The 27,796-nt window shown below is 37.9% G+C and overlaps 2 protein-coding genes across 3 annotated transcripts in view; both read left to right on the forward strand.

Moving 5' to 3' along the window:
- The window catches only part of Fas1 (Fasciclin 1), a 155,565-nt gene that overhangs the window by 39,169 nt on the left and 88,600 nt on the right, over positions 1–27,796 (forward strand). The gene's annotated exons all lie outside the window — the stretch shown is intronic.
- On the forward strand, positions 972–6,556 carry LOC135172011 (uncharacterized). Its single transcript, XM_064138411.1, has 6 exons — positions 972–2,370; positions 2,463–2,678; positions 3,385–3,558; positions 3,666–3,860; positions 4,104–4,546; positions 4,778–6,556. The coding sequence occupies exons 1-6, from the start codon at positions 2,112–2,114 to the stop codon at positions 5,126–5,128; spliced, it is 1,638 nt and encodes a 545-aa protein (XP_063994481.1). The 5' UTR covers positions 972–2,111; the 3' UTR covers positions 5,129–6,556.

Here is a 27,796-nt window from a genome sequence, read left to right on the forward strand (position 1 = left end):
ACGGTATGCAGGTATACCGGAATGCTAAGAAGGAAATTTGGCCAATTTCAATAAAAATACAGCATCCAAATTACACTACCAAACCCTTTGCTGCCGCGATTTATTGTGGGGATGGGAAACCATTATCAGCCACAGAATTCATGACTGATTTTGTTGAAGAGGCCAATGAACTCCAAGAAAATGGTTTGCGCATTGATGACAAGGTTTTTGAGGTGAAAATTGTAGCAATAGTGGCTGATTCGCCAGCTCGAGCATTCATTTGCTGCCACAAAGCTCCTGGAGCCTTCTATGCCTGTGGAAGGTGTTTCACCAAGGGCATTACAGTAGGTTGTGGAAGACGAGGAAAACGCATATATCCAGTGACCAATGCAAATTTACGCACTAAAGTATCCTACGAGACGCGAGTTCAACCAGAACATCATTATGAAGGTTCTGTGTCCCCGCTGCTCTCTTTGGATAGATTCGATCTGACAAAACAAGTGCCATTAGATTTAATGCATTTATTCTATTCTGGTAATATGAAATGGCTGCTGGATAAATGGCTAACGAGAAGTTCAGCCCAGAGGATCAAATTAGCTGATGTTCGTCGGCTTGATGGTATTATGAGGTCATTAAAAGCCGATATCCCTATTGAATTTCAAAGGAAAGAATTTGATGTGAATAATATCTCAAGATGGAAAGCATCACAATTCAAGTTTTTCCTTAATTATTGTGGTATCGTCGTGTTACAAGATTTCTTACCGAAACCTTTACGTTGTCATTTCTCATTATTTGTCTTTGCTAGCAGAATTTTAAACAGTAAGGAATTCGTTAAGGATTTGAGTGAATATGCTGGATCTCTGCTAAAAATTTGTTTCGAGACGTTACCTGATGTTTATAATGATGAAGGGGCTCAAGTTCTCAGTTGGCATAGTATCATCCACGTTGCTAATGATGCCCAATACTTTAAAATTCCTCTGAATGAGCTCTCAGCGTTTTGGGGAGAGAGTTACATTGGTTTATTTAAAAAACTCGTTCATTCTTCGATAAAACCACTCACACAAATTATCAACAGACTAACTGAGATGGAGTCTGGAGGAACCATGGTAATTAATCAGAAACACATACTGAGTGATTGGGTTATCGCGAGAAAGCCTACAACGATGATAATTGATGGGGAAATTCATTTAACATCAAATATGATCAACATCAATGGTCTAACCTTGACGACAAGTCATCCAAATAACGTGGTACTCCTAGATATTGAGAAAGTTTTCGTAATTTCACAAATTCTCGTTAAATCAGGAAAATCCAAAATTTGTGATGATCTTACTGGTATATATATTTTCGGACACCAGGAAAGTAGTAGGGAAGAGGCGTTTAGTTATCCAGACTTTTCCAGTCGAGTAGGAATATTCTACATTAAGTCCTGGGCAGCTGAAATGACATGTAAGAAGGCACACAAAATTAAACACAAATGTGCTTTATTAAATGTAACTGGACGACAATACGCCATATCCCTCCTCCACTAGAAAATAACGTAAAAATTGTTCGCATTGTGAAATGCAGTTTTTTTTTGGTAAGAGGGTATATGAATGAGGGTATATGTTTTAGTTGAACTCGTGATTAAAATTGTGGAAGAAACAAACAATTTTATGTTTTAAATCAACAATCGACATGAAAATCCGATCATCGAGGTCGTTAGAAAATTTCAATAGTGGAGTCGTTACATGCAAGTGGGACATAAATCGGTTAGATCTGGCGTCCGTGTACATAACCTTTCATAATTGCTCGTATCATCCGTTTATCGGGCTTTTTGTCTCAAATTCGGATTTCACCAACTAAGTTGACGGTAAATTACAAGAAGTGAGAATTTAATGTGAATTAAATGTGTGTTAAGTGTTTGACAGATATTTGTGATATAATCGTTTTGAAGGAATAGTGGCGCTAAAAAAGAAGCATCAGTGGGGTGATGACAAAAAACCGTTCAAAACACATGGAAATAGAAACGCAATTTTTTCTGTTAAATAATAAGCTATATGCATCATTCTGCAAAGTTATCAGTTTATATGAAACTACTCGAAAACACCAGGTTCAATTGTACGAATCGTGATTTTTTTTCATAACCTAAAATGTCGGAAACCTCACATCCATCTCGCGATCCAAAAAATCTCAGCGAACCATTCGCAGTCATCGAATTTCTCGAGAAAAACGAAAAAGGGCTACCATGCATTGATTTGGTGCCGAAAAAATGGTTTAATAGTGCAGAAGAAGACACCTGTAAATTCCCACCGACAACTGAATATCATCTACTTGACGACTACTTGGAAAAATTGCACTCGCCCAAGGACTCTTGGCAAAGTTATCCATTTTGCTTCATCACCGGAGCAGGTACAAAAATTGAAATGACTCCACTTATAACTTGATGAATTGCTCGATGGGTTCATTTCAATATTAAAGGATCATATGTTGATTGTGTTCAGCTGATTTGGATCAGGGTCGCAGAAGATTAAAAAAGGCCCAAGTAACTCTCAACTGTGAGACAACCGATGGTGAAAATGATCGAAAGGGGGGGAGGTCCGAAACTTCCTCGAAAGCAAAAATTTCAGCAAAACCCTTAACTGCATCAAAGTCTCAACTAAACAACATCTTTAGTACTAAAATCCCGATTCCACCTAGAAATCAAACTCCAAAGTCTGGTAAGTCCTGTTAATATGAAGTAAAAGTCAATTATCAACAATTATAACCACTCTTAACCCCAATTATTCATCCCCAATTTATTCAACTCTCGTATTTAACATCAAAAGACCCATCGTTCCCTAAATTGGGAATTAGATTGACCGAATTTTTGAAATCTTTTACAAAATAAATATTAATTATGTATCTGTGCAGTCATTACATGTGTATTTGTCTCGAAACATCGTTTTAAGAGAGAATCGCATTGAATGATTTTATAAGAAAATTTTTATTATGTTGTGGTCGAAAAATATTAGGTTATTTTTTTTTATTGCAATTCTTTACTCATCAAAAAATTGAGTCGCTAACAGAAATCACTACGTGCGAACAAGATAAAGTGGAAAATTTATGATTTACACTTGATATGATTGTTTATACATAAAAGCATTGGAATGTTGAGGGGACGAGAAACGTTCCATTTTTCCCCACCATCTCTTATGTAGGAAAGCATTATAATTCTGTTGTGAAGAGGTAAATCAAAGTGAACATCTACGGAAAATGGTAAAATTTTGATAGAAACCTTTTTTGTAGGAGCGATAGGTTCTACAAAAAAAATATTTTTTCAAATGCATGCATTCTTTCCCCACTTTGAAATAGCTATAAAAAACAAAGGCTGGAGACAACTTACGTTGTGTTACTACTTCACTACAAACTTGTAAAATTTCGTAGGTATACAAGCAAAACCAAAGACAAGATTTCAAAGCATTTACCAGAGTGGATCTGACTCTGAAGACGAAAATCATGATTGTCTTATAGCTAATCCTGAGGAGATTCGAGCCTCAAAGGCTCAAAATAATTCTGGCTTTTTGCAAATGTCGAGTAAATCGCGATCTGTACCAACAGGTAATAAATCAATTTTGAGGTAATATGGGACTGTAGCACGTAATTCTAAGTTCGTGTTAATTAAATGATCCGGTCAGGGATAAATCATCATTTTCAATAATTTCCAGGTGCATGTTTATCATTTAAACAGCGGTCAAGGAAGAATATTACTTTGCTTAAAGACGTCGAAACTGATGAATCTGAGAGCAATGATTCCTCCGATGGAATTCTGCAGTCACCTACAAAATCGATGGACTCAGCGAGAAATACAAGAAAAGAACTTCATTTGACACCTCCTTCACCACTAGTCCATAACGCTTCAGGTAAAATCGGCTCGGATATTCCATGACCAATCATCGGCCAAGTTCCTCCCGCATGAAAAAATTTATATTTATAAATATTTGAAAATGGTCCAATTTATATTTTGAACATTCTTTACAAAATTCGGAACTTATATAGAATTAGATTATATTATATATTTTTGGTGGGGGCTTGGGTAGTTTTTTTTTCATCTGATGCTGCTACCCATCAATTTATATCGTTTGGTCCTCCTTTAATTTCATAAGGTAACCGAAAAAGGCGTGCATCGTCTACTACACGCGCTGAAGACGGATTGAATTCGATTGTGAGCCCAGGAACTCCAAAAACTTCACGATCAATGATGGTACCCCCTGCTAAGATGCCAAAAATGCTGGGACCACAAAACCAGTTGTCATCTAGTCATTATGCTGATAATGAACGTCGAATCCTGAACTCCCTTCGAGATTACTTTGATCAGCAATTAGATGAAAAGCTCGAAAATTTAAGACGCAGGATGGCTTACGATTTAAAGCAGTCTATGAATGAGCTCAAGACCACAATCATTGGCACTAATCTAGCCCCAGCTTCTGGTCCTAGCTTGCTTGAAATACAGAAGCAGATGTCTACGCCACTACTATTTGAAATGGATGATAAGTTCCAGGAATACGAAGCGATATTGACAACGGACCCAAATCTCGTAGAAACACTGGTAATATATCTGAAATTGATCGTTTTTCTTCTTTTTTATGTAAAATCAATAAATTGGGCGGTGACACATGCACTGGGTTCGTTTTCTGGTGATGAAAAAATCTTTCATCACCGGGACTCAAGTCTACGTCACTGGAACGCTTTGGTTATAGAACCAACCCGCTGGCGATGAGCCCAAAGATGTCTTCTCATGTTCATAAATTCAAAAAAATTTCCCTTCTTTTATTTTTAGCGATTATTCATGAGAGTTTTGATAAGCAATAAAAAAGAGATGAAAATATGTGTTTCCACTATCCTATCTGCGGTTCTGAGGAAGACAGTGTCACTGCACTATTCTGGTTACGGAAAGGAAGCTGGCGGAAAGAAAAAGAAAAATTTTTATAACACTACAGTATGCAAAGTACTGATTGATGTGATAATTGAGGTAATAGGATCCAGCACTGATGAGAAGAAGATAATGTCAGAAGTAAGTACTTGGTTGTCACGTTCTGGCGATCGAGAGGGTGGGCGTAAGGAACGACAACGCGGGTCAAGTCATCATAACGAGAATAATTCAGTTTGTTCCTTTGATACCAATCGATAATACTTCATTTTTCCGGGATAAATGGAATTGTAAAATCACTGTGTTAATATGACTCCATTAGTTCATTTTCGTAATTGTATTAGTTGTGATATTCTTGATAAAAGGTACGATTAATAGGAAAAGTTTATATTATCAATATATTTTTATCGCGAGGCGTTTCATTGGGCAGAATATATATTAATATATGAATATTGTTTAGTATTCGGCTGTCATTGAAGTATTAATTATATTTATTATATTTCTCCTGGCGAGGTCGGAAATCCAGAAGATGGAAATAACAATTGGAAAATGTGATGTATCTTAGCATAATAAAGTATTTTCTATGTCATTTCCTCATAAGTTAGATCACGGGAATAAATATCCGTTGTTGGTTCAGGGATTAAATATTATGTCCAAAAGTTTAAAGGGAAAAATAATAAGTGGATTTTTAATTTTTAAGAAAAATTCTAATGAAAGTAATTTCAGCCATTGAGAGCTGTTTTCAGTATTTGGTGATTCAAGTCAAATAATATTTATAAGGTTGAAGTTTCACAATCGGACTGCGTCCATATTCCCCAAAGATTTCAAATTTAAGGGTTGAAATTAATTAGTTATATGTAATCCTATCCAAGACTTTTTTATATTTCTAAGTTTGTTTGAAAGAGTGAATATAATAAGCAATATTATATAGAACTAGCACACAATCAATGCAACTAAATATCATTCTGTGTTCCGGAGTTGCAGATGGAGAAGACATTATTGTAAAAAAAGGACGTCTTTCCGAGATGAAAAAATAATTCTTATCAGGATAATTCGTATCAGCAATTGTCTATGGATATAAGAATTAATTCTTATCATCCATAGCGGAATAAATTATCCATAATATTGCTATTATAATGACTGTTTTCATGCTTGAATTGAAGCACGATAATTTATCAATTCTAAACTACTAATTTAAAAAATAACATTGGTGCGTTATTTTGTTGGATATTTTGTTAATACAATCTTCGAATTCTGAAGACTGACTGCTAATATTATTAGATTGTAAGAGAGAGTTTATTAAGACTTAATATGGTATGTCGTATTAAATTTCGGATTCAAATGATCTACGTAGATTATTTATTTTAAAAGCGGATGAAAATAATCCACAAAAGATTTTTCTACAATTTATACCTGCAATCATTTTTTTGAGTTTTCATATTCTGTTCGCGGAAAAATCTCATAGTTGTGATTATCTTTCATGAAAATTGGAGATACAAACACTGCATATCTTTAACTGTTCAACCAAAATCGGATGAAAACATGTACTATGTCGATAGGAGGAAAAAAGTTTTTGATTGGCTGAGTTTTTTTGTCAATAGATTTAATAAATTTAAATATAAGTTTTGTCACATAATAAAACTGTTTTCTGTATAATGTTGAAGGTAATAAATACATGTCTGCTTATCAGATATACCGTTCATATATTTATTGGTGATTCTGAACCCAATACAGGCAACGGTTGGAGCCTGGCCACAGCTCTGGTCGTAAATCTGGGCCAATTTCGGGCCGAATGGTCAGCCCAGAATGCGGCCAAAGTTCGGCAATAGGTCTGGGCCAATTTCGGGCCGAATGGTAAGCCCAGAGTGCGGCCAAAGTTCGGCAACAGGCCTGGGCCAATTTCGGGCCGAATGGTAAGCCCAGAGTGCGGCCAAAGTACGGCGACCGAAGTCTGGCCAAAGTTCGGTCCCAGGCCTGGCCCCGTGTTATCATCCCAGGGTCTAGCCAAGTTCGGCGCGAGTTTGGCTGGAGCCCGGGTGCCGAGCTACGGCAGCTCGGCGGCCGTGCTTGTACCAAGGTTGGCCCATTCGTTTTTTCCTACCTGGGCGATCCCCTATTCCCATCCCCTCGTCTGCATATAGGCGTTGAATTCAACGGCTGTGCGTCGTGGTTAACCATGACGCTTGTCCTATTAAACCCCCTCCACTTGGAAGCCTTATCTATCAAACAATAACCCCCTTTTTCACCCTTTTCATGACTAGATAACGCGCTCGTGTACATCGGCTTGTTATCTGATCATCATTGAAGCTTGGATGGTTGTCGAAATTATTCGAGAGATGATTATTCAACTGTTCAATTGTTAGTACAGTATGCAGAATTTAGCTTAAAATTTCTAGTGTAATTGTGAACAATTTTTATCATGAAATCGTTTTATTGAGAGTTTTGAATGTAGCGGACAAATCAATGAGAGTTGTGGATTTTAATTGAGTTATTTACAGAAAATTATAAAATTAATTTAATAATTCAGAAATTTACGGTGATGGGTTAATTACTGTCTCTTGTGAAATTTAATGGGGTTCTTTCATAAATTATAAGTCAGCTTTCTGTAAAATTGTATTCACTTTTTAACCACATTCATGAAAAATAATTTACTTGGCGTATCTTTAAAGAATGATTTATTGCATATTATTTTAATTAATTGCAGTCCTTGCGACGCTAAAGGGTCTGGTTTTGTAGGCATTCAACAGTAGGTTGCTAGGTGATTATCCCTTTTAATTGGAATGCTTCGTTTGTAAGGAAGTAAAAAGAGTACAGAAAAAAAAAATCTTTGTTCATTAGAGTTATCCTTTGGAAGTTTGAGTCAATCGGAAGGATTATATTATAACATTAACATCACTGATTGATACCCTTTTTCCCATTCCAAAATACAGTAGAACTTCAATTAAAAATTGTCACTTTCTACTATCCATTGAATACAAGACCGTTAATTAAGACACTGTCTTCTTACAATATTGAAGACACATGCTCTTCATGTATCATTTGAAACACTGGAACAACTTAACGGTGAAGACACGAATGTCTCAAAGAGCACTTTTATTCCCTCTCATCGTACCTATTGATTCACATTTTTTTTTGTTAAGCACTGTCTGGTGATTGTGCGTGTAACCGTGCGCCTGGTACGTCTCGCATTACTCCCCTCCTCACTATTGCGTGTTAACCACCAAAACGAATATTCAAAAAACATTGTACACAATCCGTCTGCATAACCAGGGGATGGCAGAAGGCCTTGTTGATAATTTAAAATCCTCCATTGCGCGTCGAGCACGTTGCACATTTCTATCTCTGCATAACAAGATTTCTCGGGGCAAAAATTGCATTATCTCCCCAATGCTCCCCTCGTGGGAGAACGAGTATGCGACTTATTTTCCAAACAGATGCGAAATGTGAATCATAAATTTTACGATTTCAACTCTTCTATCTGGATAAATAGAGAAGCGTAGAATACTGGACGTTTGACCTTCCAATTGTGATCGGAAAGATAATGAAATATTTTATGTTTATGTTCGGGGACATAAAATGTGTCTGTGTAAAACATAAAAAATTATGAAGTCCAATAATACTATGATTTTGTCTCTTCATGGTAGGAAATATTATCTTATCATAATTTTTTTCGAAATTTTCTCCTTTCTTTGTCAGCCAACCATTTATTTTCTACCAATTTATTAACATACTAATTAAAGTATATTATAAATTATTAAATTAGGGAAGTGGTCAGCAGTGATTGGATAATTTAGTTCTGATTATTATGGCCTGTAGAAATTCCATCGAATCAATCAATTGCATTTTTTAATGAATGAATTTGTATTGGAAAATTAGCCTCGTACTTTCCGTCTTTGTTTCTCTGCGTACGGTGAATCATTTTTAACTGTAAGAAAGGCACCAGGTGATATTAACAGATGACAAAGAGGTGTAATGCCGGAGAACGGTGGGAGAAACACCGGGGGCGATAGTTACTGGGAAGGATTAACGCTTCGAATTTATAGTCCCGTGTCTAACAAGGATTAATCGTTCTCGCCCGGTATACGTCCTCGTATCGACATTTCGGCGGTACCGAGATGGACGAGGATATTTATTACTCCTCGTCTCTGTAACGCGGTGAATGAGACAAATGGTATGAAAATCACCCCCCGGGCAACAGTCTAAATACTTACTTACTGTGCAGTGGACCGTCGAGTGGGGGATTCCGAACGTTATCGGGGGTTAAATTCACCAGAATTGTATCAGTTTGATTGATGGTGGCTTGATGATATGCGATGATCACCAGTCATTTTCTCCGCATGATCAGCAATGTCTGTTTATCTCGGGGAAAAAGTATTTGATATTCGAATTTTTAATTTTCCAATCCCATGAGACGAAGTTATTTTAATTATATTGGGAAAAACCAAACTGGACTCCCATTAGGGATATGCAATAATCCCATGGATTTTAATGATATCAATTATATTTTCCAATTAATACGCGAGTGAAAAATTTTAAAACAATTAAAAATACTCATTGTTATTGAAATTACATTTTACCTGCAATTATTATTTTCGTGAAATATTTACTGTCCTCAAATCATGAAAGGCACAAAAATGAAAATATCAATTTACGAAAAGCAGAAGAAGATTCTTCTACGTATTGGCTCGTCAAGTATCACTAAAATTTTCCAAACTTCTCAATGTCTCAATGTTGGTAGAGCAATCAAATAGCAATAAACTTGATTTTTCTGATTTCATCGCGATGCCCATAAAACTCTTCGATTCGTCTGCAAAAAAACATGCACAGGAAAAAACACTCGTGAGGAAAAAAAAAAGTGACCACTCTTTAAAGACCTTGGAACGTGCCACGAGAGTGTAAAATACTGGTCGTAACGTTTGAAATGAGGGCAGAAACTTTGAACCCGAATCACGGAGTTTAAACCCTCCGCTTAAACCCAAGAATCTACCTTTTGCTTCTTTATATTTTCGTCAATGTTTTTTCTCTATTTTCTCTCCGTAACTGTCCCCCCCCCCCGTGCAGAGTCACGTTTCTGCACACGGGTATGAAAGAGTACAGAGCCAAGGTGTCCCGGTGAATCGTCCACTGACCTAATTTGTCACCCCTCGACGAACCCCCCAGAGGGTGAATTGTGGCAGTGAAGAAATATGGGGACGAGGGCACATTCGTATTCGAGGGTGCTATCGTGGAAAACTACCTTGGTTGACGTTTGGCCATTTGATTGTAACGTGGGGTAAAGAGGAAAGAAAATAATAAAAAAAAAAAAAAGCAGGAGATGGAGGGTCTCTTGGGGTGTGTTGATCTTGTTTCAAGGGGGGTTGGGGGAATGGGCAAGGAAAAAACCTATAACGAATGTCTGACGGACAGATTTCTTCTTTTTCCGTTCTATGTTTAAGGGCACCCAAGTGGGTATGTCTCTGCAATAAAATATATTCTAGGAAAATTACATTTTGAGGCGTCACTGGGTGGTAGGATATTGCAGATAGAAGATGAAATGTCAGGAGGTGAGTTTATACTTGACTGTCGCGAAAAATGAAGTAAATTGTCGCATTTTTTAAAGGAAATTTGGTGTTTTCATTAAGCGAGCACGGGGGGCGGTTTAATACAGATAAATTAATTGAATGGGCGGAAGGGGGAAATATCTCTAGTTCAAAAAATTAAATCCTTTGAAATTGAAAGTCAGCAGATTAAGATGGGTTAAACCAATAAGTGAAATATGATACTGAAAACCAAAACAATAGTTGCAACATTCGGCTTTGCTGTGGCAACAATGAAAGTCTATTTTGATGATTTTGTACAGTTTCTCTTTAAATATAAACTGTCTGCGTTAACAGTTTTTTCTGTCTGGACGACCTCTCGAGTCGCCTTCCTCTTTCCTCTTTGACATGCAACAGAGAAAAGGCACATACATGACGGTGGGAGAGAGAGAGAGCCCCCCCTGCGTACAAAACTGACGTGTTCATTCCTCACCGTCTGCCACTCTTGTTCGCCATTACTTTTTCCCTTCAGCTCTTGAAATCACCCCCCTTTTCTTTCCACATTTCACGTACTATCCTCTTTCCATGCTTCAGCACGCAATCAGATATTTCTCTTTTTTTTTTTTTTCCTTTCACGTTTGCACTCGATCCACCCCTAGGATTAAGCGACGACTTGTTGGCGCCAATGTCACTTACCGGACCTTCACTTTGCACGGAATATCGCGCAATTTGACTTTCAGATGGTAAATAATTCTGTTTGTTCTTCTTGGTTGAGGAGAATTTTCGTGGAAAGGGGAGAGTAACGAACTGTCGGTGAGAATCAATTCGCCAGTCAGTGCTTCTCTGTCTGTGATAGGTTGAAATTGAATTGGCTCTAGTTGAATTTATCAGGATTGGTGTACTAGGGATGGGGGGGGGGAGGATGGGAGTGGGTGCCTATTGAAGATTGAAATGAGATGAAAATTCACAAGGCTGAGAAGGCACTCTGTGAATTCTCTCATCGTGGCCATGGCCTGGGGAAATTCTCCGGCATACTTTGACGCTTTAGAATCTATGGATCAGGAATGTCCCGGGGGGGAAAGCACGCACCAGCGGATGGGAAGCTTTGGCGTGCGAGCCAAATGTAGAGATCCGTCTACATACAGCTCTGTTGAAAATTTTTCGAAATTTTGTAGGAAATATGGTTGTAATTTGCATGAGCGTACCATTGATTGCGATTTAGATGGAAAATGATAACGAAATATTGAGTTTTTGAAACTTAAAGTTTATCCTACAAATTTTACCCGAAAGGCACTAGTTTTCCTACGATAATTTCTATGAAAATTTACCAAGTATCAATTGATCTCAAGTTCATCCTATTACCAGATCGATTCGACTGCATCACTTGCGTGTCACCATCTATTTATCGTAAAGTTTCAAGATGATTGGTTACTCACGCCACTCGCTATCGCCCTCCTCCAACCCCTAACCCAACAATAATTAAAGCAACACCACTTAATCACCCTGTAACCGCAAACTGGACATAAACCCAAACTACCACATTTACTTGTCTCAAAGATGAAAGTAATTAATTCGCATGCAGAAAATGACTTTTCAAAGTAATTCAAGTGGTTGGTCGTTGTATATGTAATCAAAAAATTGTTCTTGTCTTGAGTATAAGTAGAAAACTTTTTGATAAACTGTTGTTCTCATGGCGCCAGATATTTTGCTCACAAATATTTTTAAACCACATGTTTCTCGATATAAGGGAAGTTATTATTCTGAAAAATCCTTAATTTTCTCAGTATATTCACGCACTCATCACTTGATATGATTACGAAGACTCGACATCGTTTCGCATGGAATTTGCAAGGGGCTAGTTGAGATTCCGGAAAGCTCTTGAGATGACGTTCTAAGCAGACTTCCTATAAGCGGACAACCTTGTACCACCCCCCGTACTCCAACAGCACTAGTTTTCCGGGCAAAAGTTTCCACCCTTCTAGTATATGCCACGAGCACTTGTTATGTTGGCTTCCGGTTACCATAAACCACCTAGCATAAACCCACGAGTTCATCCTCACCGTTATGCTGACACCTGTGCCCATTTCACAAGCAAAACAATCGTTTTTTTTTTTTAAGAAAAAAAAAACTTTGGTCCGAGGAATGTCGTAGAGTTGGTGGACTAATGACCCCGGGTAACACGTGGTTGTCGGACCGAGGGCACTTGGCCATAGTGGGGTGGCGACTAATTTAGCCAACAATGTTATCTCGGTGGTTGTTGGCACGACAGCTTAGAATTATTCTCGACTCGGATTCCAAGGTTTCCCTTGATCCTTGATACCATTGGGGTAGATTCATGGACACGATCAAGTTGGTTATGTAGTGGCTCTTGTTGGCTTCGTTACGGATGCGTTCAACCTGTTACTGAGAAGTTATGCCTCAGCGGAATTGAAGGTGGATAATGAAGGAACTTTGTAATTTATTGTCTTTTATTGAAATTCTACGATTACGGGAACGAGTCGAGAGTCATATTTCTAATGTTGTTTAGCTTTATTCGGATATATCAACTATATTTTTGATCATTACGTCTTGCGAATAATTTTTATCTTATTGAATAATACCAATTCAGGTTTTTCGAATGCAATGAAATTGGCGAGCTGCAGGAAAGTTTCTCTAATCCAATTTTTCTGTAGAAAATTTCAGGAGACGTTCGCCACCCGCATTTTAAAGCTATTCTGACTCACCCTTTGTCTTTTCCTGTAACGGAGTACTGTCCAAAACTAACCCAGAGTTTACAGTTGTTCCTTTGTTCTGTTCAGCTTTACGAGGGTTTATTTCTCATTCCCTGTTTATTCAACTATTTTTTATTTACCATGTGCTCTCTTATTTAGTTGTCTCACCACGTTTCGAAAAAATTCTAACCGTAGTCTTTATTTTTTTTCTGTTACAGGTACGTGATTGCGGGGTTAAGTTTGTTGGAGTGAATGGGATCGGTGAACGGTAGGTCGTGAATGGTAGTCTTTTTCAGAGTTGAGATGAATAAAAACGGTTTATCGTTTTAATCTCGTGATTTTAATCCGAAAAGGATCATCTTTCATTTTATATTCATGTTTTATTTTCGTTTTATTTCACGTCAATATTGGAGCAGACAAGTTATCCGAAAATATTTTAAGACCGGAGAGTTCTTCGCTGAATATCTCATTCAGTTCAGGCACTAAAAAAGATGCTGAATTGAGCGAAAAATTTTCTGGTGGGGGATTCTATTTAACTCAGGCTAAATGCTTCTACATATTTTTAATTCATGTGCCTCCGTTGGCACTTGAAAAAGAATTGTTTTGCAAACTTATGTTTTTTTTTACTGCAAATAATTGCTGACATTGGGAGGGACTAATTAATCGTATGTTGAAATTAGTGTCAATTATCTTTCCAAAAATTGACTTCAATTTTTGATTTTTTTCTTCATCATTTTAGTTTTAAAATGAAAAAGCGACTGACGATTTTACGAGATGCTCCGTATTTCCATGAATTTCTGAAATTATTCCCCATATTTTTAAAACCTCCATGAAAAGTCGTAAAACAGTCGAATGTCCAGGGACTGAGAGCGTAAAAGGGTTGAGATTATGTGCAATTTTGAAAGCCGATGACGTTTATAAATTAGAGGTGATTCTCGACCATTCTGAAGTGTCCGCAATTCGAGTGTTTTTACAATGTCCGTTGAATATATATCGTGAACGTGTAAAAAGTGTGTGGGAGATTCGTGTGGTCGTTGAAGTTCGGGCGTTGGCGAACTGTAACCCCTGTGGTATATGGAGTTATACTGGGATGAAGAAAGGACGGTTCAGGTGACAGATGGCTCCCATCAAAGTTTTTCATCCCTCTTCCTCATTTTTCATATTTTCTTCGTATGACTGAGGATATGTCCCCGAGTGGGGAATGCCTTTGTTGGAGGGTCTCTCATTTCTCACTATCTAACTCATCTCGTGAACATCATTTCATTCTTATTACCAACCGCGAAAAAAAAAATGATTTGATCAGTATGTGTGGTGAATATCAATGTTTTTTAGAGACATTAATAATTCTCCCACCTTTCATTGAAAAAAAGTAATTCAAGTAATGATAATTTACTTGAAATAATTAATCGTTTAATTAATTAGTCTACTGACATTTATTCGCAAGAATTGAAATGATTCTCAAGCAATCGAACATTCTTTATCGTGTCAAATAAAGTTTCCCTGGTGGATTTTTTAATTGGCTTGTCATCATGTCAATGAGGGATTTATTGGTTTCTTCTCAATATGATCTTAATTTCGAAGGCATTGATCATCTTCATGATAAAATTCATGAGTCTCATTCGTTATCTGTCACACTGTGAAATGATCAAATGAGTAACAGAGATCGTGGATACAAAATTGTCGCCATCTCCTGTGAATGTATATCTCATCGTGAGTTGTAGGTCGTTCACTACATTCACAATTATGAACACGAACACAGATGTTGGAATACAGAGTTAGCGGTCAGGGAACCCCACGGGCTGTGATTCTTGAGCCTTGCCCAATGGCGAGGGACTCATTTTGTCAATCAGTACTATTGTACTAGACTCATCGTTGTGTTTCGATAATTCTCCGTCTCCCTATGTCTCGTTCGTACTGGGACAATTGATCGCCCTTGGATGTGTCGAGTGCCTTCGGGCAAGGCCGTATAGGGGAGGCTGTCTGAAGAGACTCATATGTCAGATCATCTGTCTACGGTACTTGAGAAATTGGACTAATGTATTTCAGTTAAAATTCCTCGAAAAGTTTGGTAATTTTTGAGGGAAGAGCTATTCAGAAAAAAAATTATCAAACAACATTGAATTTGTACATAATATTAGAAAAAAATTATGCGAAAGTCACTAACTTATAGGAGCAGACCATAATTTTTCTATAATGTCAGATAAGAATTCAAGTTCATTTGGTAATTTTTCTTCAAACGACCCTTCGCACTGAAATTACCAATTCTTTCTATTTTTTTTCCATTCTTTTCCTGTACGTTTGCATTCTCTTGAAGAATCAGCATCAATCACTCGGTATGCCATTCCCCGGGAATTCCCAGCCCACAAATTTTCCCGAATTTCTCCTGAAAATGCCGCACGTGGTTTGAATAAGTCGTTAAAATTAATTTTTCAATGTCTAATACTTCAGAATTCTCAAGAGAGGAGGGGATATGTGTTTGAGGGATCATTGGATTGAAATGTCTGGAGATGAAGTTATCGGGAGAGTAAGAGAGAAAGAGAGTTGTTTAAAGTGTGATTCGAAGGTTAGTTGCTCCACTATTGCATTCTCCCAAACAATCCACAAGTTACGCGCCACTCGAAATTGCATTGGAAACTTCATGAAATCCACCACCTGCTGTTGCTGACACAAAGCGATATTATTTTTTTCCCTCTCCGTGTAATTGCTTTGTTGCACCGGAGGAGTTACTGTAATTCCACTTTTCCAATGGGTTTTTTCACTCCAGGGTTGAGCAAGGAATTTGCATTTTTCTGTGTGAAATTAATTGGGTTGAAGTGGAGTTTATTTTTTTATATTTTTGTTCCTTCTATTTCGATGGAAAATATTTATTATTCATTGGTTTTACGGCTGAAATGGTTGAATGTGCATTGTGCATTTTTCCCCCTCATCCTCTAGATGTGGGGAAATTGGCGAGCCCGATGGTGAATATCTATCGATCGAAAATTGCAGATTTTTTTTTATCCCCTGTTTCGCATTTACGTCATTCGTATCACTATTTTTATCTCGGATGTTGCGGAGATGAGGGAGTGCAGCTCCAATCAGCTGTTAATTATGTGAATGATAGTGATAAAAATAGAGCTGGGAAAGAGATTGAATGACTAATAAAAAATCAACGTTTTCAATTAATTTTTTCTCGATGAATACATGTTCTAGACAGATGATTAAATTTTATTGCTGTATATTCTGCCGGAAAAAGTGACTGTAAAGTGAATGATAATTAATCATTTATTTGATATTTATGTACTGATTTATAAGTTTGACATGTGCAATGTTTTATTCTACTTATTTGAAAGGTTAACTTCTAAGAAAATTTTCATAAATTTTTGTTTCATTTTGTAGTAGCATTTTGCATATGATACAGTTATGAATATTTTCGATTCATTTTAAAAATTTCATTCGAAATGGTACCTCTTTCTGATACATACATGGAAGTATAATTCATTCACACAGCTACTATTTCAAATAATAGCCCGACAGAAGCGAGCGCTACAAAATCGCAATATAATGTTGTATAAAAGTGTACAGAGTAACGGGGCATCTACCACAGGATAGGAGGCCATAACCCGGCACTCTATCATGTGCAGTGAGGTCCGTTGGGTACACATGAACATAGCCACCAGTGGGATATCTGCATTCTAGTCCTGCGTATGCGGTGAAAATTGTGGAGTTAAATCTTAAATGCGTCGCGATTCAGAGGGGTGAGAGGAGGTAGGGGCAGGGGCATTTACGAGACTAGAGTCTGGAAATAATATTTATACATGTCGGTCCAGATATTATTGCAGAACATTCACTCATGCAGACAAATTAATTGTATTCGGAATAATTTCACAATTATCACTTGATTTTTCATTTCCGTACTATAATGTTAGGATTTTCCGTTCAAATTTGGAATTATTTTGCTATTAGAAATTCAGAATTTCATGGAGAATTTCGTAACAGTCAATCTTTCGACTTCTTTCGCAAAAAATTTCCCCTGTCATTACAGTCGTAGAAATGGTGAGGAACGGTAGATTTACACGAATCCTCGCATGTTGTGGTAATTCAACACTGAGGTTTGTCTAATGAAATGGGCGAAACGGGAAACCCCAACGAATTATCGAAGAGATCCGCCCTCTGGTTGAGCATTGAAACCCTCCCCCGTCCTCTCTCTCTCTCTCTCTCTCCCCCTTTTCTCGGTGTGAGGTTCCGCCAAAATGCGCGCCTGGTCCCTCTCCTGGGGCACCTTAGCCTCCAACCAAGTTTCTCATTTCTTCCCCCGATATCGAGATTCAAGCGGACTTATCGGATAATTACACCTCTCGTCGCGCGGATTTTTTTCACTCATTCATCTCTTGGAGGACGTGGAGTGGGTTGAGGTCTCTATCGGGGGATCTGCTCAGGACAATCGATCATGGGATGATGGAGGAATAGATTTTGGCGAGATTTTCAAGGATCAGTATCGAAATTGTAAAAGTTTTAAAAAACTTTCAAGTATATTCCAGTATCGAATGATTTGCCTTAATTATAGGTCACCTATTGGCTCAGAAAAATTATAACGTGAGGAAAATTTTGAGTAAGTGTTGGAGAAAGACTGAGAATTAAGTGCCACCACGTCAGATGTGGTGGCGCGTGCGTAAATTCCCTGAATGATATCTTATAAGAAAGTCACGGAATTAAACATTTGGGAGGTGATAAAAGGGGCGAGAGTGAGGAGGATCTGAAGCGATCACTGGGGAGCACGAGGAATCTTGCATAATAGTACTTTACGTAAAGCTTTCACAGTAGTAGTAGTAGTAGGTAGTTATGAAGAAAATCAGAGGAGTGGTGCTGGCTCACATCTAATCATTAATAAATTACTACTATCGTAAATTTCCAAAGGCTTAAATTCCCTCGAATTTATCATATCCATGTGCCATTTCATTCAAACTTATCGTTATGAGTATCATAATTGGTGCTTACAATGGCCAGGCCCCAGATTACATTTTCCATGTAGGTGGGAGGGATAAGGGGAAAACGAAGGATATATGACGGCACGCGTATGTACTCACCGGAGGCTCATTCAATTTTCTTTGTTGGCAAGTTCACGCGGGTGTTATGCGGGGCATATTAATAAACGCCCAGCTATGCTAACCACGTAGTGGCCGGCCAGTATAACGCCACCCAGGCTGAATAGTTTTCAACGGTTGTATACCATGAGCCACCACCGTAAGGCCAAACTACAGGGGTAAACGGAGACGCAAAATTCAAGCAAGTGAGGGAAAGAAGTAAACCGAGTGAAATTAAGTACCACATTTACCGGGGCTTTCAGGATTGTAGCTCAAAAGAATATCATTCAAAAATTGGTCTCTCTGGATATGCGGAAAAAAAAAATTCTAGGTCACTCAATTTTTGGGATTGGAAATTATTGGGATATGGGTAAAAGTATACATATAGATAAATGTAGCAACGCAATCAATTACTTTAACTAGAACTCTTTATTACTGGCACGAGGAAGGCATAAATTGACCTAGAGGACCGGTGTCCAGACTAACTTCTTTCTGTATGAAAAACATTTACTGATGGAAAAAACAAGAGAACGTTTATGACTCCAAAGGACAGAGTTTCCTTTGAATACCACATCTGGTAAGGATTACAATGCTCTCAAGTTCAGAACACAAGAGATCATAAATTAGTCCTTTTCTGGAGACTCTTTCAAACACATCATAAATCTTGTCGAGTGATTTTTGAAGATGAACAGAAGAGCTGTGTTCTAATTTTCCAACAGAAATTTTGATGAGGAATTTTGTCAAAGTTCGGCGGAATTTAACAGTAATTATTTTATTTCACTTGAAAAATTGGGTAATTTATCGGATTGGCATCTTCTCCCTTCAGATCTAGTTGAACGTCTTTTTTTTTGAAAGAGGCAACCAATTTTTACCTGTCTGTTATTGTCTTGCAAATGAAGCCAGAATAATAGAAACACGAGATGGTGAGACAAGTCGTTCCATGGCCCTGTGATACAGCATTCATAATTTGCAGATATATATTTTCAACACGGCCTTGAATAGTGAATCAAGTGCTAAGGCCAGTTAATAGTCTGTATACCGGGGGCTTAAATATGCGTCAACATCAGGATTACTCTGATGGATTCTTCCGAGATGGCTCCCCTGCTGGGATACTGGCTGCCAAGAAATGTGTTTTCTCGGAGGAAGTGAGAATCATAAATTTAGACTTGGATGACTTCCTCCATTGGCGACACATAATGCTGATTTATCATGGTTAGGTCTATTGTGAAAATGTTCAGTCTATTGCGGCTTTAGGTTGAGTCATTTGAGAGTAAACAGATCTTCTTTAAAATATCATGGAAAATTATTGGCTCTTATAAATTGTTCTCTTTCATCACGTGATAATTTCAACAAATTCCACAAATTCTCAAATTATCACCTGAAATTTGACAGTTTTAGGAGTCTAAAAATATACTAAATATTTTAGCACATTCTTTCAATATTTTTATCTCACAACATTGGAAGCCAAGTGCTATAATCCATACGAGATTTAACCTCCTCGCCATTTTCACATGCCACGTGCACAATTCTCATGCATATTTTCCGGGGAATATTAACCCAAAAAAATATATGAATGTCCACCTAAAGGCAGTGAGGGAAAAAATCGGTGGAGCGATTAAGCACGAGACCAGCCTCAGTGTAGCGAGATGGAAAAGTGGAGGTTAGGTGGGCATTAACGGGAGACTTGGGGCCCATAGCACATGCGAATGTATAAACGTAGATCTGGAGATTAAAACCGATCGCAACGACCACTTGAATGAAAACGATTGCATTCTTATGGAGATGTTGTATCGTAACTGCTGGAGTTTAAATTTCTGAGTCGAGAAGTAAAACTGCCATGTCGAGGTATTGACCCATGGGTGGGGGTATAATTGTATCACAAATATTCAGTAACATTACGGCTGCATTTGATAACATTGTTCCAGTAAAATTATTTTTTCCCCCGTCAATTCTGAATGAAGAAATCGAATTAAAATGTTTTTATTTCATTGATTGAACTCGTCGAACTTTTTCATTAAAAACTTTGTACATCTCAATAATTGAAGTTTTCACGCAACGCTGGGTCTGATGGGTAAAATAAACTCGGATTGGGACGTGAGAAAGGATGAGTAGTAGAGTGGTAATAGAGCATTGCAGGATTTTTTTTCACCCGGTGAAGTAAAATCCTGGAAAAATACATTCAACGGTGAAATGAAAACTTGGAATGGTCGGTGTAAAGAAGGAAATCCGAAGGGGCTTGCCCGTCTCACACGTTCGCCTGTCTGACTAATGGCACCAGTCACTACTGCTGCCCTTGAGAATTCAATGTTCGTCATGTTGTTCGGGCAATTTTATAGTTTTTCTCGCTGGGCAGTTGGAAAACGGAAAGAATTCTTTTTTCACTTAGACGAGCTGGCTAATGCTGGTTTTACGTGATTAAATTTTCAAGGTTAGTTTCCACTTTCAATTCACATTACCTGACTAATGGAAATTTGGATTCACTTCCGGCAATATCTAGCTGAACTTTCCGGTAGACTTCGAAATTTATACTGCAATTAACTTGAAAAACTGCGAGTTTCTACAACTAAAAAAAAAAACCCACAAAAGCAAATGGATATTTTCATTTCACGTAAAATCCATACGTAAAATATTTGCAATTTCATTTCTTCCCTTCTCTCTAAAAATCATTTCACCCCACAATGACTGCGTGGCCTATCATCATTGTCATTAACCCCACCCATAATTCAAACCCCCGCGAAATTTATTGCCCTTTATCGCGCCCATTACCTTGTTATCGATGTGTAACCTCGATGCACTCAATTTCCCCCTTAAAAAAAAAAAGCTTTGATTACAATCACAAATTTCCATTCTTGTTTATACTAGGCCCCATAAATTCATGAAATATCCAGTGCAAAACGACTCCTTCCCGAAAGAAAATGCTGGAATGCAAACAATGCCTAAATAGTGTTCACCCCTATCCTCCTCTTTCTCTCCATCGTCCAGACAACTCCGGCCTCTCGTTGAATTTGTGGGACTACACCTTGTAATTGAGGCTTCCACCATAAACAAGGTAAAAGTAGAACAAACTGTAATTTGTAATGCTCTCTCCTTTAAAGCTACTCCAGAGCCGTGGAACTCCCTCTCCTCCGCCCTCTACCCTTTCCTTCCGTTCTCCTGCACATACAACAAATGTACCACCGGACATTGCCCATCGGAATGGACTTCTAACGAGCGAAACGTTAAGCCGCCCCCATACTGTAGAGTACCTACATTGTATACGTCTGTTGAAGTACATTCGCGTGATGTTCATGTATATTTTCCCCCCAAATCCAAGGGTAACTTATACGTTGCCAAGGGAAATACTAGCTTTTAATTACAATCAGAGGATATTTCTCCTAGTCGTTTCATCCTTTCAATTAATGTCGCAGTCTGTGTTACATTGAATCACCGGGAAATAGTGTTTGGGGGTGAGAGGAATTTGTTCATAGTGACGCACATCATGTTGAGAATTTCTTTTTATGAGGGGCTGTTATTACTTGGAATGAATGAAGTCGTAGAAATTCACGTAATAGGTTTGTATTATATTTCTCCCGTAATCCTTGGACTCCGTTTGGTTTTATGATTTTAAAAAATTTTTCATTTTACCTTCACTTCAACCTTATGATCTCGATAACGCTTTCCATTGTCTTACAGTTGAACTCCGCATATTCGAGTGAATGAACAATTTTTAATTGTTTACTCGAAACTTTACGAGTAGTTTTGTGATAGTGTACCTGCATCAGGTACCAATTTTTTGTTCATTACGTTTTTTCACTCATGAAAGTGACCTTTGTGACCCATTCCAAAGTGTTCAGATACCCCATGAGTTCCATATGACTGCCATCAATAGAACCATTCGTCATAATTTGTAATCCAAACATCCCCTTGGCTCGACTTTCCCCTCCCAAAAAAATGCATTGTCAATCACGCAAAAGCCAAACCTACAAAAACCATGAATCCAGTATTAACATGAACACCCCATAAACCACCAAATTACACCATATTCGTCTCAATTCTATGGGACCCCTCTCTCCTTCCCTCCTCGTCAAACCCTGTAATTCTCGGTAGAGAACAAAACTCTGAAACGAAGGGGAGGTGAATAAAAATTGAGAGATCGAACGTGTCACCCATATAAGACACCATCCCTCGGATACATGACGCCCTTTCTCCAATAATTTTTTTTTTCCTCCCCTGGAATACTTCACTCGGCGCTCATGTAAACCAGCCTTCGAAAAACTAGTCAAAGCTCTTTTTCCATTATTGTAAAAGCCAACGGGCGGGCGAACTGACGCTGGACCAGATGTCACTTCTAGTCCATCGTGACTGTAGCGAGAAGCACTCGTTATAGATTGAAATGCATCTGGTCCTGTATGTAAACTGAGCGCTCATTTCTCTTTCTTTTGTATCTACGTATTAACTGTTCATTGTCAAGCGTCTCGCCTCTCCAATGAATTCGTTTCGTATCGTTTGAAAGCATTTCAATGTTATTTCTAGATAAAATTCGAGGTTTTCTTTTGCCGCGTAACTGTTTTTTCATCTTCATTTTAGAGTTTCATTCTTTAAAGTGCACTTCAGTTTCATTTTACCAGATTAAGAACGATGTGTTGAGTTTTTCAGAAAACTCTCGGGATTTTCAAATTTTTATTTAGCTTTCTAATGCATCGTTAAATCTCAATTTTAAATATTAGGTATAATAATGTAGATTTTTTTAAATATTGAGCTTCTAAATATTGTAAGTGTTACACAATTCTCCAAAGAATGGGTTTTATATGGTTTGAAAGCATTTCAGTGTTATTTCGAGATAAAATTCAACGGGTTTTTTTTATTGCAACTGCTTTTTGTCCCTCATTCTGGCTTTTCATTCTTCAAAGTGCACTTCAATTTCGTCTCGTCGGATTAAGAGTGACGTATCGATTTCTGGAAGAAATTTTCTCAGGGAGATGGGTTGTTTTTCACTCACGGTAACTCGTCATTATCCATCAATTTCCTTTACATGCTGGGAAATGGACGGTAGGGGTTGGGAGGCCAATAGGTGAAAGGGGCAAGTGAAAACATGGCAGCAATTGGTTGATTTGACTGTGTTGGGTAATTACTGAGAAGCAGAGAAATCGTGCTGGGAGCGGCAGATGCTCATTCGTGGGAGGCTGGGATCCATTGAGAATACACCTTTTGGAGGGTAATCCTTGCTCGTTACCTGGTTTCGTGATCACCACTACTCATTGCTAGGATCTATCAGTAAAGCTCTTTAAAACATTCTGCCTCAATTTCACGGGGCGGGAGGGGGGGGTGAATCGGTGAGGGAGCCTCATTGTTCTTAAGCTCTCATTCTACCTCTGAACACGAAAATTTCCAATTTCCAGTAACTCAAGAGATAAACAGTACACTAATAGAATAGATTATTTATTATTAACAAATGAATTTGGGGTGTAGGTTAGAGTCTATTTGATTCCGCGCTACGTTTATTCCTGAATTAAAGATGATTTTGTTGTTCATATTCAACTCGACCACAATTAACAGTTGTTTCACCGCAGTGAAAATCAATGTACCATGTTGTACAATTTTTCAAATTAGTACATTACCTGTCTATCAATTGTTTCCGAATTTTCGGGTTTTATAAATGTATATGTAATGCTTTTAGTTCAATGAGAAATAATGGATGTTAAAAAATGAACAAAAATCATCGATCCACGTAAATAAGTTGCTATTTTTACTCGTTTGCTAATTAGTAATTGAATACACGAAGTTGTTGGAAATTAATCGTACCTGCTCGATCTCATACTGATGAGAGAAAAAAAATACATTCTCGTTCAATGACAACCTTCCAAGCTGGACTAAATGAAAAACTGCAAGTGAACAGTAGAAAATGAAACAGCCAAATGCGAAGAAGGATGGGGTATTGTCGAGTTGAAAAATGAAGTGCAAAAAATGTAGATCGTTGAGAATGTATTTGAGCAAACCGATCGTGATAGAAAGCCAGGAGGGGGTGAGGGTGGTTTAACGGGGTATGGATATAGATATACAAGAGGTATTTCCGTGACAGGCACAAAAGTTCAGTTCCACGAGAATAATATACGTCTGCCACATTAAAGAAATTTAAAGGCACAAATGCCAGGCATTTTCCTTGGATATGAGGGCCTGGGATTTACTCACTCGAATTATTGCCGAGCGACTTTTCGATAATCTGATTCAATATGACGGTGTTTGTCTCAGTCAATCATGATTTTTGTTGTCAAGTTTTTCCCTGAGAAAATTACATGTTTGTCTGTAGCAGTCTTTTTCCCGTTCGATCAATGTTCTTGTGGAATACAATGATTTTTTAAATTTTTCATTGGTGGACATATTTGCTAAACTAAGAAGGAAAGTAAGAAAAAATATTTTCACGAAATACAGTGACAGTCACGTAGGGTTGACAGAACACTACGAAACAACAGTCATTAGGGCGAATAAGCAGGATATCTGTTCTGTTATCATTATCAAAACACATCATGTTCTATTTCCCAGCAAATAGAGAAAAGAATTTGTTTGAATAACAATTGAATATTATTCTCTCTTCTGGTCAGTCATTTATCAAATGAGTGTTTGGGGCTGTCCATAATTCTTTCATCATTTTATCATTTATTTATTCCCAGTTTCCTCTTCAAATTCACATTCTTCTATATATATTTATCAATTTTTGATATCTCGTTGGAGCTTGAATGTTCCTTGAGTTTCCTTCCATTGATCCACCTATCCTACATCCATTTCACCAATAAAAAACCCCAAAAATTTCTTCTTCCCCGTGTTGAATAAAATTTTTCTACCAAAAGGCTATTCTCAATTGAAAATCGGCATTTCTCCCCTAAGAAACTGAGAAAAGCCTAAAATGTATCGAATTCTATCCAATGTAATCGAATAGTCTCGTGAGAATGGTGGATCAATGCCGTGGGTAATGATCATGATGTGGCCCATTCCCCGAAACGACTAGCAGTCACGCGAGATCCGGCGGTGGTTGAAGGTAAAGCCAACCCTCTCTCTCCCATCTCTAGCCCCCAGCTTTTATACCATTGAGTAGTATTCAGCCCTCTGAGTTGCCTCTTCATGTGTCTACCTGATAACCGACAGCGTCAATCAGTTGAATTGAACATTTTGAGATACAGAGTGAAGGGCGGGGGTCAATGTAGGGTACCTTGATCGAATCCACTTTGCTGGAAATTTACCAGAATTTAATGGATCATCCTTAACATCTCAGTACAATAGTGTCAGCAGTGAGAGTCATATGTTACATGTCATAATGATCAGGAATCTATACATCCCCCCCTGTACATCAAGTAATAACCTACACTATAATGTCAATACCGATCAATTATTACTGGAATTTATTCCTTCAAGTCCAGATCGACAATACGAAGAAGACATTTTAACGTGGACAAAAGTCCCTTCATTTTAATCACAAATTTTTCTAATGAATCATTAAGTCATACCCGGAACAATGATGTGAGGTATTTCAACCTCATTCCCGTCGGCTCGCATATTTACCATTCACCTGGGGTTTATCACTCCACCGAAGCTATTGTGGTAATTAAACGTCATTTTGCCGGAAGTATGAGGGTGTGTTCAAAGATAAGCTGATGGAAAAGATCCGTGGTCTGCCATTACCGGCAATTGGTGGGCTTCAATAGTTCATTCCACGTGGGCACGTGGAAGCGATCAATATCAGATCATCACTATATGGGGGATGACTATCATCCCGGTCTATCGTCATAATCGCAGGCATAATTACAGACGAGATTACGGGGTGATGGGTTATGTTTGTTTGATATTGATAGGATCGTACGGGATGTCATCACTGTGGGTGTCATTTTGGCGGGTGTCTAACGGTATATTATGTTTTGGTTCACAAGGATTTTACAAAGATCCTGATTGGAGATGATTATTCGCTGAATTTTAATCATTGATTAGTTAAAATGTATTATTCCAAGTTTTCGGAAGAGCTTGCAAAAAATTATGTTGAAATAATAATAGTGGAAGTCACTGGTGGTGAATTTTTTACTGGTTTTAACATATAGAGGAACGTGGGAGGATATTAGTCGATGTGTTAATGGGCTCTGACAACTTTTAGAGAGTTGGCAATTCAATCATTCAGAGCTGCAGCTGGTTTCCAAATCGACATTACATGCGTAGATAATTATACTATCATGAATAGAGTGGTTAATTAATAAATAATTATCCAAATAGATCCGAGTTGTGGGGTTGTACTCATGTATTCTGGAATAGCAACTTCTGTTTACGGTGGCCATTACATTTTCATGAGTTCTGTGGAACAGTCGTCGTTTGCTTTTGGTGAATGATTCAATGAAGTTCTGGATTTTAGAAAATATATTCTCCCTAATGGATTCATAAATAATTAGTTGAAAATTCAGTGAATTTTGCTAGCGAGGATTTGTATTATTACTAAGTGAGGAACGAAATCCTTGATTTCTCTTGAAACAATACACTGACATTGGATTGGCAATTGATTTTTGACAGTGGATAAAACTGAGGATTTCAATCTCAGCAAATGATGAAAAAATCATCACGAAAATCAATCCATAACCCTTTCGAAAATATCGGAACACTGATAAATCACCGTGGGTGACATTTGGTCCTCATCAACTATCAAGGGAGATGAAAAAAAAACCCCACAACCACCCGGCAAAGTAAACGAAGATAAGACGGGCGTAAAATGAGTACCGATGACACAGCCGATAGAGTCCAGCGATTCTTCCGGCACTCTCTGGATCTTTTGTTTTCCCCTCTCGAGAGCCCAACGACCCTTCGACGTACCTCGGTGTCACAAACAGGAGCCACAAAAAAGAAGCTCACACCACTTCACAAGCTTTCTTCCTCCACTCGTTCCATGTTCCACTCACATCCCATCAGCCAAACGAACCGGAGAGAAATGACAGATTTGAATGAACATAAAAATTCTGGTTTGGAAGTTTTTCATTCATTTCAGTAATTGTTTAACTATGACTGTTCAATCTGTGATATTTACACGGCATGAAATCCGTTTTCGTTCGATAAAATCAATAAATCATTCAGCAAATAACAGTTGAGTCAACGAAAAAAAAATCGTTATTCGTTTCGCACATTTGCCGCAAACGCACAGTGAAAAAGTATTGAAAATCGACTTTGCTCCACAATTACTTGACCTCTCCGGTAATATTTCTTCAACTTTTTCTCTCCACGCTAGAACTATACCGGAAATTTCCGTGAAAAATCAGCAGTGCTTGGTGCATCGTCTAAAAACTTTGGAGAAAATTTTAAGAATTGAATGTCTAGCCGAATCCAATGACTCCTCCCCAAAGAAACTTATCCCCGAGGTATATATTACTTCAGCTCGTTGATGTCAGACTGTAGCCTCCATCAAGCAATGTTGCCCAGCCATTATCGTTTTCTGTCTGTATACATAGTACTACTTTTCCACGAAAAGTGTACATAAAAGTCGTCGCTCCTTTGTTTTCTCCCCATTTGTTCAGTTGGTTTTTTCATTTGATTTTTTTTTTTTTTTCGTCGAACTGTTCTATCTTCACGCTCATTCCCGAGCTTTTCCTCATATCCTTTCCTCGTGGTTCGACGAACAATGGAAAAACTTTGGAGTTC

Source organism: Diachasmimorpha longicaudata, chromosome 1, assembly GCF_034640455.1.
Source record: "Diachasmimorpha longicaudata isolate KC_UGA_2023 chromosome 1, iyDiaLong2, whole genome shotgun sequence".
NCBI classification, from domain to species: Eukaryota; Metazoa; Arthropoda; class Insecta; order Hymenoptera; family Braconidae; genus Diachasmimorpha; species Diachasmimorpha longicaudata.

Excerpts from the sequence above, each read along its gene's own strand:
- LOC135172011 (XM_064138411.1), top strand. The coding sequence starts at position 2,112 with ATGTCGGAAACCTCACATCCATCTCGCGATCCAAAAAATCTCAGCGAA. Across the intron at positions 3,861-4,103 it reads ACTAGTCCATAACGCTTCAG|GTAACCGAAAAAGGCGTGCA; the intron begins GTAAAATCGGCT and ends TAATTTCATAAG. Across the intron at positions 4,547-4,777 it reads CAAATCTCGTAGAAACACTG|CGATTATTCATGAGAGTTTT; the intron begins GTAATATATCTG and ends TTTTATTTTTAG.